The 15,967-nt window shown below is 42.1% G+C and overlaps 1 protein-coding gene across 3 annotated transcripts in view; it reads right to left on the bottom strand.

The window, feature by feature from the left end:
* Window positions 1–1,800: 1,800 nt before the first annotated feature.
* Window positions 1,801–15,967, bottom strand: part of LOC146855751 (V-set domain-containing T-cell activation inhibitor 1-like) — a 116,908-nt gene continuing 102,741 nt past the window's right edge. For all 3 annotated transcript variants that reach the window (XM_085653667.1, XM_085653669.1, XM_085653668.1), the window contains one exon: window positions 1,801–2,200. In XM_085653667.1, the coding sequence (XP_085509793.1) occupies window positions 1,824–2,200 (377 nt within the window). In that variant the 3' untranslated portion in view covers window positions 1,801–1,823. The remainder of the gene's footprint in view (window positions 2,201–15,967) is intronic.

The following is a 15,967-nucleotide window of genomic DNA, read 5'->3' as shown; positions in this document are numbered from 1 at the left end:
GGACCAGGGTTCACACCCCAGTCAAGCAGTAACCCAAAGTCTAACAATATCTTTCATGGATATGTAACCTGAAGCCTTGCCATTAATCTCTTCACCCCTAATAAGACAATTTTCAGCATCTTTGCACATCTGTATGGAGCAGAGCTCTTCCTGCATGAGAGGAAGCATTTTAAAAGAAGGAGGGGACATTATCTACTGATTATGGTCGTTCTCTAAGAGAACCTTTGCCACTCTCCACTGGTATGCACTATTTGCTCTTGTCTTCAAAAAGATCAGGCACTTCCTTGGCGGCTACCTATATCACGTCTTGCCCTGAATATACAGGATGTAAGGGATAGCCGAAATCTTCCTGGATGGCAATGGTATGCCAGCAGTGACAGAGAACTGGCACCGTACTTCTGCTAGGAACCAGAGAGTAGACCAGGAAGCATGATGTAGACAGGTGATAGAGGGCGTCCTGCATGCTGATAAGTAGACCACAGCTCAAAGCAAGCAGCATCCTTACATCAGGCTTGCAACCTTTGAACTGATGAACAGCTTGCTTAACACGCTGACACAGTGTAATGTAGCGTCTCCATTGCTACATTGTTGCAGTGAGTTCTTCTAACCCTTTTCCTTACAATGGCTCCTATTAGATTCCGTCCTTTCGTTCATCTGATTCTGTCAATTAGGCCTTCCATGAATCGGAAATCATAAAGGAACTCAATGCTGTGCACTAGAGTGTCGGGATGTGGTGCGGAAAGCGCTTAGCGCTAGGCACCAGTCGAGCATGTTGTGCTATTTCCCTAACCTTAATGCAGTGAACACTCTCCTCCAGCTCCCCCAACACTGAGCTCCTAAAACGCTCTTCTTTCCCTCCCACACATCCTGAAGAACCTTCCACAGTCTCACATTCAAACAACTTCTTCTTACTCACCTTCGTTTGCACAGCATGGGGACTAAAATATGGCTCTAGTTCTTTCTAATGCCTAACTAAACACATCAAGTCCAAGTCACACCTACCCTCATGCCTCTCAATGCTCACATTATCCGATGCTCTCCTATGATTTTCTACCCTCGCTTCACCCCTGGTGCCAAAAGAAGCCCCCCTCCTTTAAGAACCAGTTGTCTTTTTCCTCAGCACTTCCTGTCAAATGGTGAACTTCCACACCACTGCAGTCCCATTGTGCTCCCACAGTCAAGTTGCAACCATCTCCCCTGACACCACTTCGCCCGCACATTCCAGCCCAGCCCAGCCCATTACTAGCACTACCGCAGTACCATGCCTTCTAATTTCTTTCTAGTATTACCTCTTCATCTATAAAATTCCACTTCACACACCTGTTCCATCATCTTCCACATCTGTTCACACCAAACCCTCTCACTCAGAGACCCAGCATGGCCAGTCCACCTAAAGCAAACTCTGATACTCCTGGTTCCACTGCCCACCTGTTCTTCCATAAATCTGTGCCAACAAAAATCCGTTGATGCCGTCAAGTGATTCAATTATTTCAGCTTAGTTCGGCCTTTCATTGTATTTTCATGCTAACACACACATCTCTTTGGCGCCCTTTTAAGTATTCTCTCAGTCTCTTCAAGTTAACCATTACCTTTGTGGTTTTATTGGTGTAAAATCACTACTGTTGTGAACTTTCTACTTTAGAATAAAAAGAACCGCAGGAACCTTTAACACTTAATTTTTTCTCAAATCCATCTTCCAATTTACATTAAACTGGCTTATTAACATCTCAAACTTCGATTTAAAAATCTTTATTCATGTATTGAAGATATTGCTGATGGAAGGTTGTTCATTTACAGCCCTTGAAACATCATCTCAACGCCCATCAAGTGAATGACATCATCAGATTACACTTACTCTGCACTAGAAGTACAACCTGTTGAGGCGTGTAGGCGTCCCTGTCATGCAGTATGTAGTGGCAGGTGTAACTCCCAGCATCAGACGCTCGCACATCTTTCAATAACAGAGACGCGTTTCCTTCCTGAAACTCTTCGGGGAATAGCTGTGTCCGCCCTTTGCACTCCTCTTCCTGGTACCCAGGCTGGTCTCCTCCATGATAGAAGCTGTGCACAACTGCATCATTTTCTGAGCGTTGCCAGGTGATAACCAGGTATTCCAATGTGAAGTCTCCACTGTAGGCCCCTTGACAAGGCAGCAGCACGTCTTCGTGTACATTCGCTCTCATCACTGAAGCGCGGTGGCCTAGAAAAACAACATGCAGTGAATATAAAAATAGAAATGGCTCACAAAGTTTTAATTCAATGTATCTTCATTCAGACAGTCTATCTAGTTTCACTGCTATTAGAAAGTCAATTTTGTATTCCTTTTGTATCAAGTTAATTTAGTCATTTTACCTGCTAGAATATTTCACCTTCATTTGCATCAATGTCTACATACCCGATTATAATTTAGGAAAGATTTACAATTCCTGAATTACGTTACTGAATGTGCACTTTTTACTCTCTAGTGTTTTTTAAATAGGGTTTTTCGGTATCTTCAGCGTAAAGCTGTGGCATTGATCGATATGGCAAGAGTGGGTCAAGGGGCAGAAAGTGACATATTTTCTACATGCAATAGTGTGTATTCGTGTATGCATAGCACATTCGTGTTCTTGTATGCAAACGGATGTCGCCTCACAGTGACTGACTAGTTTATTATTGTGTCTAAAGTAGCCTAGTAGAAATGTTGAGTTTCCTTTCTGACCTCAAAAGTAGCCATTCACATACAACAATAATCTGTTAAATGAAATGATTGTAGAAATAACAGTAGTTTTAACATGATGCTAGTGCAGCTGTGCGACATAAACATATTTACTCAAATTTTACGGAATCAGAATATTGAAAAAATAAACGCCTGAAACATGTTGGATCACATGTTTGAATGAAGATTGAAGTGTGGTTTATTTATTGACACAACATTTGCAGCAAAGAGCAAAGCAAGATTTTCATAAGATGTTGTGTGTGTGAATTATCACAGTCACACAAGCACGTGTTGTTTACAAGTGACCCTGTTAATCAGCATGGGGCAGATCTAAAAGGAAGTGCTGCAGCGTCGCACCGCAAGCCCTTTGGCTGCGCCACGCTGCGGCACTTCCGAAGCACAGGGATGCAACATATTTACAAGAATAGGTCGCATCTCTGTGCTTCCCCCTGCGGTGGCGCACAAACAGCAGCCAAGCGCCGGCGAAGGCACCCTTGCACAATGGTGCAAGGATGCCTGCGTCATGGGTAGATTATTTTTGTGCAGGAAGAGGCACCTTCCTGCACAAAAACAATCACAACGGGCATTTTTCTCTTTCAATGCGTGCTGTAGAATGCAGCACGCATTGAAAGAGGAAAAACATTTCTCCTCGTTGCACCTCGCTGCACCACCTCTAGGGTGGCGTACCATTCAGACGCATCTCCAGATTTACGATGTCTTGTTCCATGGGTGTTGCGTGGGAACACCCACAGCAACACCCATGGAATGCCCCTTCAACGGAAAGTGCTGCATGTGAAGGGGCCGTATTTACAAGGAGAGGAAAAGTCACGCAGGGTGGCTTTTCCTCTCCTCGTAAATATGGAGGAGGCCTCTGCGCCACCAGTACGTCATGAAAAGTGACGTACTGGTGGTGCAGGGAGCTTGTAAAGCTGCTCCCTTGTTTAAAATACAAAGAACTTCATGTAGCAAGCAGTGGCAAAGCCAATCGGTCTGACTTGCAATTTAGTTATGAGAAGAATGGCAAGCAGCACCACCGCTCAGGGCAGGCAGAATGAATCAGATTACTTGTCAGCCAAGAAGGCACATCAACGCAGGAGTTTATTCTCCCAAGGGTGTTGAGTATAATTACATTAGGTAACAGTGATACCTGTTATTTACAGCATTTAGAACGAGTAGACGTGGGAGACATTAAAGAGTTGGGATTATCTGGATAAATGGCACAGAAGCAGCACTGTTTAACAGAATATCCAGATAAATGGTGCAGAAATGCACGCATCCCGATAATCAGGCGAATCTGTGCCATTTAACATAATATCAAGATAGATAGCACAGAGCCTATTATTTTACAACAAGTCTCCTTTGTAAATAACGCAGTGCCACGTATTTCAAATGCAAGCTGAACGAACAGCACTATATCTGTGCTATTGGGCACAACGCCTGCATAACTAATTTTGAATCACCGTGGCTTCATGGGACACTCAGATGCATTTTTTGGGTAATTATTTTGTTTTATTTTAGGTTTAATAAAGTGTCTGCTGGGCAAGAACCCATCAGTCCGCTAGTTAAATGTCTCATTATTTTCTTGGATGGTGCCGCAGTTAAAGGACTTCTCTCATTGTTTTTTGCTAGTGTGGGTAAGATGGCATCCACGACGTTTTGTCTGGTACATCCTGTCTTGCACCTTTGTTGTGTGTATTTTTCTACCTCTGCCTCTTTTGGTAGCTCTCTTTTTTCACACACAATTATGAGTGCCATTGCTGATCTCCTAGTCTTGGATATCGTGGTGCAAGAATATCTCTGCCAAAAATATAGGAGCATATTAACAAGGGCCGGCGATAAATATCGCAAAGCGGGCTTAGCGCTCGCATATTTATCGCCGGCTATCTCTGGAATTTATCGCCCGGTTTGCGCGTTATTAACAACACGCATCGCCGAGGCGATAATAATTCCAGAGATAGTTGGGATATCGCCGTTTTCCATGGTGGAAAACGACGATATCCTAGATGATAGGGCCTGTGGTCTTAGCCACAAAATCCACCCCCCATGTTAAGTATGCCTTAGTCAGGAATTTGTGGTACCAAAAACAGTGGTCCTTAACCAATGATTAATAAATCTGAGACATATATTTCGCTTAGTCAATTAATTAGCTAATCATGAGCCTAAACGAAATTTTCTTTAAGAACAGAGGCTCGCAATATTCAATAGGTAATTCAATCCAACAAAGGACAACATCCAAAACACTGAGAGCTGGTATACATACGTTTATTTTAGCAATTTTTTTGCAATATTCATAGGACAGAACAAGGTTGCTCCAAGAGGAAAAGTGCATCAAAGAAAAGTGATTGAAAAGTGCGTGAATAGGACAAGGAATGAAAGATACATAGTAGTAGGAGTATTTAATCAATTACAGGCAATGTGGATCGGTTGTAATTCACCGTCCAGAAACCAAGTAACCTGGTCACATTCATTGGACACAAAATTAGTATAGTTCAGAAAATGACCCCATTGGTGGTCTTGCACGAGAGACTGAAAATGTGTCCCAGGTAGTAAAGGGTGGGCGTCGACGTTTCGACCCGTCTTGATGGCCTTGGGGGATTTTAAGCCTTGGCCTTGCGGGTCTTCATCAGGACCAATAAGGGGGCAACCTGACTGGAAGGTGATCTTAACTGAACCACCTGAAACATTAAAACAAGGGGGTGTGAGGAGGTTGTCCTGATTAAAACCATTTAAAATTACGGTATGTTAGAATTGTTCACATACCTAGTGGATTAATTCCACTGAGAGAATCGCCGGATTGGAGGGCTTGCTATGACAGGTCAGGTAATTCGTGTCTAATTAAAAGAATAATGAGATAGATTTAAATTGGGCAAAGTCATAAGCCAAAACAATGGTCCAAAACATTGTAAGAATAGCTAGCCAACAGTTAAGTGGAACTGATAGGGTTGTGACTGTCTTGCAGGCCCTTAGTGAACAGTAGAAAAACAAGGGCATCTTACCGCTTCAAGAAATCAGTAAAGACTAGTAGCGATGTATCCGCTGTCTGTTCAGGGATAGCCGTAGCGTAGATTCAATCAAGGCTAAAAACAAGGAAGTGGCATGGTTACCTAAAAACTACGCCTGGGTAAGTAAATAATCTACAATATGTAGATATGGGCAATGGAAGAGCTTACCATGCGGGCACAAAAGATGTGCTGGAAAAAACAGGAGCGTCCGTCTCCGTTGAAGCCCCAGCGCAGTGTGAACTCGTCCGCGGCTCCGTGCGGTTACCAAGGTAACCGTATGTGAGTTTATGACGGAAGACCTGGAAATAGTAAACGGACTATTGTTGTTCGAGTCCCGATAGAAACAACATAAATGCTAAAGAGCGGGGGGGTATTTAATCGCTGTCTGAGGAGTGGGGAGCGTACAGTCTTCCTCTTCCACTGGATGCCGGAGCGTAAGTCTCCGTGTTTGGTCAAAGTGAAAAACGGGAACCCAATTATTTCCCGTCTCGTTGCTATTGGCAACCGTAAACAAGTCTATAGGCAGTGTGAAAAGACTGGTGTCCATAGAGGGGATCCCATTATTACTCGGAATAGGGGAAGAGATCAAATTAGAACAAGATGAAGGCAATCAACATATTAGGAAACTTATAGGCACAGTTTGGATACTTCAATACCTTACAGACACTGCATAGAACAACAATTTCAATTCACAAATCATGTATTCACAACTAGTAACAATACAAAAAACAATAATATAAAATAATATAAAATCCACAAAACATGTGTCCACACGTATTGACAAATTATAGAACACAATTATACATTAATGTCATCCTACAGTAAAAGGGTATCCCGATGAAAGTAACCCTCTATTCTAACTCAATACATGGCGCTGATTAAAGATCCCTTTAACCACAGAATGAGTTGGGGCTGACGGGGAGGAGATACACTCTATCTTTGGTTCATGGTAGAAACTTGTTTGTTAGTTTCTTCAAGTTCGTTCAGACCCCTGGTGACAGTGTCCAAAGAATGAATCCATCTATACTCCCGCTTATTCAGTATTTCAGTAAAGTCACCACCTCTTGGGTTAGGTTTAACTTTTTCCAAAACCCACCATCTCAGGCTGTCTGCTGCATGTTCAAAAGTGGTGAAATGCTCCACCAAAGGGGCCCCAGGTGTCTTGCATCGGATACGACTACAGTGTTGCAGTATCCGGCACTTAACCTTCTGGATGGTTTGACCCACGTATAGAAAATTACATGGACAGGTGATAACATAAATTACTCCTGATGTGTTACAGTTGCTGTGCTCCCTTAATGTGTAGGTGTGGTTGTTATGTGTGAACTCTTTGATGGTTCTGGTTAGAGCGCATGCTTTGCATGAACCACATTGGTGGTGACCCATGACCGGGGTACCGCATAGGGTAATTTGTCCTACCGTCTGACTAGTAGGTAATAGAGATTTGATCAGGTAATCTCTAATATTTTTACCTTTTCTGAAAGCGTGGAGTGGAGTGGGCATGTTACCTAATTCGTCAGCCACTAGATGCCAATGCTGGTTAATGGCCTTCTTGATGGCATTACTTTTGGTGTTGAACGTGGTTACACAAACCAACCGTTCCTCTTGGATCTTATCTTTATTTTTGGGTGTTAGCAGGAGTTCCCTGTGGTTATACCATGCACGTTTCCGCGCTTTTTTCAGAAGCCTGATTGGGTAGCCACGGTCTATCAATCTGGACAATAAACCTGCGGACTCTTCCAGGAAATTATCTTTTTTTGAACAATTTCGCCGAATCCGTAAAAACTGTCCAAAAGGTAAGTTATCACGTATGTTGCGGGGATGGTGGCTTGAGTAACGTAGTAGTGTATTTCTTTCGCTACTTTTCCTAAATAGTGTAGTGTATAGTTTACCTGATTCTGAGTCTGATTTGATTGTGATGTCAAGGAAATCAATTTTTTCTCTACTGTAGTTCATCGTGAATTGTATATCAGTTGAACATGTGTTCAACCAAAGATGGAATTGTTTGAGATCCTCTTCCTCACCTCACCAAACGAATATAATATCGTCGATGTATCGACGCCATAGTTCTATACACTCACTATATTGGTTAGCCTGGTTGAGGACATATTGATGTTCAAACTCACTCATGTAAATGATGGCCAGATTTGGGGCAAAGCTGGCCCCCATCGCCACGCCTTTAGTCTGTACGAAAAATTGACCCAAGAAGGTGAAATAATTTTGGGTCATGGCAATTTTAAGTAATGACACAATGAATTCTGTGGGAACCAAGTGTGGTGCAGGTCTGGCATTCAGTACTAGTTCTATGCATTGAAGAGCTGCTAACTGTGGGATGTTAGTATAAAGGGCAGTTATGTCCATAGTAACTAATAAGTGAGTGTCCGGGTCATATGGATATTCATCCAAGAGTTGTATAGTTTGCATGGTATCCCTTAGGTAGGTGGGAGTCTGTTCCGCGATGGGTTTTAGAAATACATCGATGTATTTGCATAGGGGTTCTAGGATTGAGCCACAGCCAGACACGATTGGCCTCCCTGGGGGATTTTGCATCCGCTTATGTATTTTAGGGAGGGTATAGATAGTGGGTAGTCTGGGATGTTTATTATTCAAGTAGTCATGTTCTAGTTTGTTAATATAACCATTCTCCAGAGCAGTACCAGTTAGGTTCCTTATAGTCTTACTTATGTCCTGGGTGGGGTCTCTACGTAATTTCAGGTAGTTCCCATCAACAGCCAGCTGGGAGTCGATCTCTCTTTTGTAGTCCTCGGTGTTCTGAATAACAATGGCACCACCCTTATCAGCGGGTTTAATCACGATATGGGGATTGTTTTTTAATGTGTCCAGGGCTGCGCGTTCTTGTTTGCTGATGTTATATTGGACATACTGTCTGTTAGTCAGTATATTGTCCACATCCCTCATAACCACCTGTTCGAAAGCCAGAAGTTTATGTGGCATCAGAGACGCAGGGGGATTGAATTTAGATGGTGGTCGTAGTCCACTAGCAGAAAAGGTGGGGTTGCTAGGGGTTTTTAAGAAATGATATTTTAGACGCAGCTTGCGAAAGAATTGATGCAATTCAATCTTTAAGTGAAAGTTGTTGGGCATGTTGGTCGGGACAAATGACAGACCCTTTTCCAGGATCCCTTGTTCATTAGGTGCCAAGGTATAATTTGACAAGTTGATAACAGGGTTGTCCGGTTTGTAAATTACCATCTGTAATGCTGGTTCTACTGGGGGTTTGAACCCCACCTTTTCTGCTAGTGGACTACGACCACCATCTAAATTCAATCCCCCTGCGTCTCTGATGCCACATAAACTTCTGGCTTTCGAACAGGTGGTTATGAGGGATGTGGACAATATACTGACTAACAGACAGTATGTCCAATATAACATCAGCAAACAAGAACGCGCAGCCCTGGACACATTAAAAAACAATCCCCATATCGTGATTAAACCCGCTGATAAGGGTGGTGCCATTGTTATTCAGAACACCGAGGACTACAAAAGAGAGATCGACTCCCAGCTGGCTGTTGATGGGAACTACCTGAAATTACGTAGAGACCCCACCCAGGACATAAGTAAGACTATAAGGAACCTAACTGGTACTGCTCTGGAGAATGGTTATATTAACAAACTAGAACATGACTACTTGAATAATAAACATCCCAGACTACCCACTATCTATACCCTCCCTAAAATACATAAGCGGATGCAAAATCCCCCAGGGAGGCCAATCGTGTCTGGCTGTGGCTCAATCCTAGAACCCCTATGCAAATACATCGATGTATTTCTAAAACCCATCGCGGAACAGACTCCCACCTACCTAAGGGATACCATGCAAACTATACAACTCTTGGATGAATATCCATATGACCCGGACACTCACTTATTAGTTACTATGGACATAACTGCCCTTTATACTAACATCCCACAGTTAGCAGCTCTTCAATGCATAGAACTAGTACTGAATGCCAGACCTGCACCACACTTGGTTCCCACAGAATTCATTGTGTCATTACTTAAAATTGCCATGACCCAAAATTATTTCACCTTCTTGGGTCAATTTTTCGTACAGACTAAAGGCGTGGCGATGGGGGCCAGCTTTGCCCCAAATCTGGCCATCATTTACATGAGTGAGTTTGAACATCAATATGTCCTCAACCAGGCTAACCAATATAGTGAGTGTATAGAACTATGGCGTCGATACATCGACGATATTATATTCGTTTGGCGAGGTGAGGAAGAGGATCTCAAACAATTCCATCTTTGGTTGAACACATGTTCAACTGATATACAATTCACGATGAACTACAGTAGAGAAAAAATTGATTTCCTTGACATCACAATCAAATCAGACTCAGAATCAGGTAAACTATACACTACACTATTTAGGAAAAGTAGCGAAAGAAATACACTACTACGTTACTCAAGCCACCATCCCCGCAACTTACGTGATAACTTACCTTTTGGACAGTTTTTACGGATTCGGCGAAATTGTTCAAAAAAAGATAATTTCCTGGAAGAGTCCGCAGGTTTATTGTCCAGATTGATAGACCGTGGCTACCCAATCAGGCTTCTGAAAAAAGCGCGGAAATGTGCATGGTATAACCACAGGGAACTCCTGCTAACACCCAAAAATAAAGATAAGATCCAAGAGGAACGGTTGGTTTGTGTAACCACGTTCAACACCAAAAGTAATGCCATCAAGAAGGCCATTAACCAGCATTGGCATCTAGTGGCTGACGAATTAGGTAACATGCCCACTCCACTCCACGCTTTCAGAAAAGGTAAAAATATTAGAGATTACCTGATCAAATCTCTATTACCTACTAGTCAGACGGTAGGACAAATTACCCTATGGGGTACCCCGGTCATGGGTCACCACCAATGTGGTTCATGCAAAGCATGCGCTCTAACCAGAACCATCAAAGAGTTCACACATAACAACCACACCTACACATTAAGGGAGCACAGCAACTGTAACACATCAGGAGTAATTTATGTTATCACCTGTCCATGTAATTTTCTATACGTGGGTCAAACCATCCAGAAGGTTAAGTGCCGGATACTGCAACACTGTAGTCGTATCCGATGCAAGACACCTGGGGCCCCTTTGGTGGAGCATTTCACCACTTTTGAACATGCAGCAGACAGCCTGAGATGGTGGGTTTTGGAAAAAGTTAAACCTAACCCAAGAGGTGGTGACTTTACTGAAATACTGAATAAGCGGGAGTATAGATGGATTCATTCTTTGGACACTGTCACCAGGGGTCTGAACGAACTTGAAGAAACTAACAAACAAGTTTCTACCATGAACCAAAGATAGAGTGTATCTCCTCCCCGTCAGCCCCAACTCATTCTGTGGTTAAAGGGATCTTTAATCAGCGCCATGTATTGAGTTGGAATAGAGGGTTACTTTCATCGGGATACCCTTTTACTGTAGGATGACATTAATGTATAATTGTGTTCTATAATTTGTCAATACGTGTGGACACATGTTTTGTGGATTTTATATTATTTTATATTATTGTTTTTTGTATTGTTACTAGTTGTGAATACATGATTTGTGAATTGAAATTGTTGTTCTATGCAGTGTCTGTAAGGTATTGAAGTATCCAAACTGTGCCTATAAGTTTCCTAATATGTTGATTGCCTTCATCTTGTTCTAATTTGATCTCTTCCCCTATTCCGAGTAATAATGGGATCCCCTCTATGGACACCAGTCTTTTCACACTGCCTATAGACTTGTTTACGGTTGCCAATAGCAACGAGACGGGAAATAATTGGGTTCCCGTTTTTCACTTTGACCAAACACGGAGACTTACGCTCCGGCATCCAGTGGAAGAGGAAGACTGTACGCTCCCCACTCCTCAGACAGCGATTAAATACCCCCCGCTCTTTAGCATTTATGTTGTTTCTATCGGGACTCGAACAACAATAGTCCGTTTACTATTTCCGGGTCTTCCGTCATAAACTCACATACGGTTACCTTGGTAACCGCACGGAGCCGCGGACGAGTTCACACTGCGCTGGGGCTTCAACGGAGACGGACGCTCCTGTTTTTTCCAGCACATCTTTTGTGCCCGCATGGTAAGCTCTTCCATTGCCCATATCTACATATTGTAGATTATTTACTTACCCAGGCGTAATTTTTAGGTAACCATGCCACTTCCTTGTTTTTAGCCTTGATTGAATCTACGCTACGGCTATCCCTGAACAGACAGCGGATACATCGCTACTAGTCTTTACTGATTTCTTGAAGCGGTAAGATGCCCTTGTTTTTCTACTGTTCACTAAGGGCCTGCAAGACAGTCACAACCCTATCAGTTCCACTTAACTGTTGGCTAGCTATTCTTACAATGTTTTGGACCATTGTTTTGGCTTATGACTTTGCCCAATTTAAATCTATCTCATTATTCTTTTAATTAGACACGAATTACCTGACCTGTCATAGCAAGCCCTCCAATCTGGCGATTCTCTCAGTGGAATTAATCCACTAGGTATGTGAACAATTCTAACATACCGTAATTTTAAATGGTTTTAATCAGGACAACCTCCTCACACCCCCTTGTTTTAATGTTTCAGGTGGTTCAGTTAAGATCACCTTCCAGTCAGGTTGCCCCCTTATTGGTCCTGATGAAGACCCGCAAGGCCAAGGCTTAAAATCCCCCAAGGCCATCAAGACGGGTCGAAACGTCGACGCCCACCCTTTACTACCTGGGACACATTTTCAGTCTCTCGTGCAAGACCACCAATGGGGTCATTTTCTGAACTATACTAATTTTGTATCCAATGAATGTGACCAGGTTACTTGGTTTCTGGACGGTGAATTACAACCGATCCACATTGGGTGTAATTGATTAAATACTCCTACTACTATGTATCTTTCATTCCTTGTCCTATTCACGCACTTTTCAATCACTTTTCTTTGATGCACTTTTCCTCTTGGAGCAACCTTGTTCTGTCCTATGAATATTGCAAAAAATTTGCTAAAATAAACGTATGTATACCAGCTCTCAGTGTTTTGGATGTTGTCCTTTGTTGGATTGAATTACCTATTGAATATTGCAAGCCTCTGTTCTTAAAGAAAATTTCGTTTAGGCTCATGATTAGCTAATTAATTGACTAAGCGAAATATATGTCTCAGATTTATTAATCATTGGTTAAGGACCACTGTTTTTGGTACCATTAATCCACCCAGGTCCTTCTTCCTTGGGTTACCCCATTTTTGTATTAGTCAGGAATTTAACAGACCTTAAATTTGGAGGGTAGTTTTAAAATGCATATTTAGTGTTGCAGCATAGAGTCTACAAGAGCTAGAACACTGTCTGATAGGGACTACATATCCCAGCATGAACATAAGTTAACTCACCTGTGAAACCTACTAAAGGTCAATTGAAATGTGCTGAGAAGTTTTGCCTTTGAGTATGTCTGGGTGCACCCTGGAAACCAGTGATCAAGGAGCTGTGCTCCGAAACGCGTAAAGCAAACAAAGAACTCTGAATTAAAAATGCCTTTTGCTGGTACTAGATCTGCTGTGGAGTGAGTCTTTGAAGTGGGGACACATTGATAGACATATATATATATATATATATATATGTGTGTATATATATATATATATATATATATATATATATATATATATATATATATATATATGTATATATTTAAAAATCCTTGCAAATTCACTTAAAAAACCATAGGTTTCACACATGTTATAGTTAGCTGGACATTTCCCTCGTAAAAAAACAATGAAATTCCCCCGTTATAGTTAGTGCAGGCAACTATAACTCACGCGACCGCAATCCTCTGCTGATGACGTCAGATATTACATCACTGTATTTAGACACCTATTTACCCATGTCTTCTTCCATTAATCTTTAGCTATACATATATTACACATATTTATTTTTCAGAAAGACACATATGTAATCAGTGATGTAATATCTGACGGCCAGGGACTAGGACCTGGTAAACTTGTTACCCTTCACCTATATTCTCTCCCTACATTACACTTGTCATGGTTTACAGGGATTGACCTTTTACCTAGATATTACACTGCATTCAGAACACGGGTTTTCCCTGGTTCGAAATCTCATACATTATGCATGAGGATTCTTGGAAGCACAGCAGGACCACTATCTCCTGTATAAATCTATGTATAAAGTGCATGCCCAACGTCATCCTTAGGCCGACATAGTAATACAGTAAGGGAGGACCCCTGGGGAGACCTGTGGGTATATGTACATCACGTCTTGCTAAGAGAGTTAGTGGAGATCGAAACTTCCCGGCCGACACACTGACCAGAGACGCTGAAGTTCCTGCATGCAGACACTCCAGCTCGCAGTGGTCTAAACATCCCTTGTGGTGTGTCCAGCTCGAGACCAGGATGGAGCCCCACAGTTTCACTTAAAGTATTGGGGTTGACTAGATCCTAGAGGGATTCTTGGCTTAACACCTACACCCATGCTAGGTACACTTAGGTATATGTAGTTAGGGAGGCATCGTAGGAGTACGCTTCTTTTATCATGTGTTGTATATACTCTAATGTATTCATGATTTTAGTAAGATGGTAGAACTCTACCATCCTTTTACCTTTATAGTACTGTTAATCATTTATATCCTATACTGTCTAATGGTTGTTGGAGCACATCTATTCTACACCAGAATAACAACTGTTAAATAAATGATTATTGAAAACGCTCAGCTTGTTTTATTCGGGGTACCTCTCTGAGACAAACATGCGTGAGTGACTGAGCGAAAAGTAGTATATTGCTTCCACGGTCCTGAGGGATCAGGGTTGTCATGTTTGATCGTTGCCAGTAAGTATTCTCTCCTTGGTAAGATGAGATTCTAGTGGTACTGTGAGCTAGTTGGTACAAAAAGGCCAGCATACCTGGTGAGGGTGATCAGAGTTCGCCTGACACCAATTCTACAGTGTATGTTGTCTAAACGCGCAGATCCAGTATGTCTTCTATAGGATCTACACGACAATTTGTGTATGTTTTTGGACAATATTAGTGTTAGACAATACCTTAAGTTTTATATTTTATACTTGCCATTATAAATATAGGGACACGCTATCTGGCAAATTATATTTTTGACACAATATTTATGTAAAATGATAGCTTACCTCTGTGTCAGTGATCCAAAAGGCAATATCAACCTTTTCTCGTGATGCATATGCGTTGATTTTGTGACTTTTGGGTGGGCTTCTCTTTCCCTTGATGTTCCATGTCATAAAATGTTATGCTGTTTATCTGGCCATGTATGACATGGCTAAAAAGGAGAGTTCCCCTCTTTTTTGCCTGGCTTCTATTGTACACCAACCTAGTTCCCATAGGGTTTTCCAGAAAGAAAGTCAAAGGGTAAAATCTCTGGGACGCATTTGCTATCACAGTTGTATTTCCCCTTATTACTACTCATTAAGGGCCTGATTTAGATCTCTACAGAGGGGCTATTCTATCACAACAGTGACAGATAACCTGTCCCCCAAAAAATCCCATAGGATATAATGGGATTAATATTTCGGCGGACGGGATATCTGTCACCATTGTGATAGAGTAACCTGTGTGCCGAGATCTTAATCAACCCCTAAGTGTCTGACTGTGACCTGAATTAAATTTCCCTTAGTAAACTTCCTCCTAGGGCAAGGAATCAAACTAACCCCGGGCAGTAGTAACATCACTGGTGAACGTGGTCCTCAGTATTCACCATGTGGGTAAAAGGGTTCCCAAGGGGTTGTGGTCAATTTTTGCATTCTGTGGTTAGCCAGTCCCATCCTTGTTTTCCCCTGATGTGGAGTTTGTTGCCCCCAAATCTGTGGAAAGACCAGCATTGTAAAGAGAGTCCGCATGTGTACAGGTAGCAATAACATTTAACTTTCATGTGTAAGGCGTCCAATTTACATTGTCAGAATGTAGTGACTCTCAAATCATCAGAGTACTGTTGCTGATAAATCAGGGCCTCATTTGCTAGGTGACCTGCTTCTGGGTTCTATTTTCTTCTAGCGTCTTTTCATATCATATTGTCTGTAGTCATGGGCATGGCTCTTGGCATGGTGGGTTGGTGTCACACTTCTTCCTCTGTTTCAGCTCTGGATACTCAAGCATGAATGTTGGCTGTCACCTTAAGTCCTTTTCTAAGCTACCAAGCATTGACTGACAATGGCCACTGCTGCTTCCTATTCAGTAGTTATCTCTGGTTGGTTTGCTTAGTAGCCTCTCTGGGTCTTGTTCTGCATCTCTTCCTATTCAAGTGTCATGAG

This window comes from Triturus cristatus, chromosome 4_1 (genome assembly GCF_964204655.1).
Source record: "Triturus cristatus chromosome 4_1, aTriCri1.1, whole genome shotgun sequence".
Lineage (NCBI taxonomy): Eukaryota > Metazoa > Chordata > Amphibia > Caudata > Salamandridae > Triturus > Triturus cristatus.
This window is presented reverse-complemented; position numbering and strand designations above follow the sequence as displayed.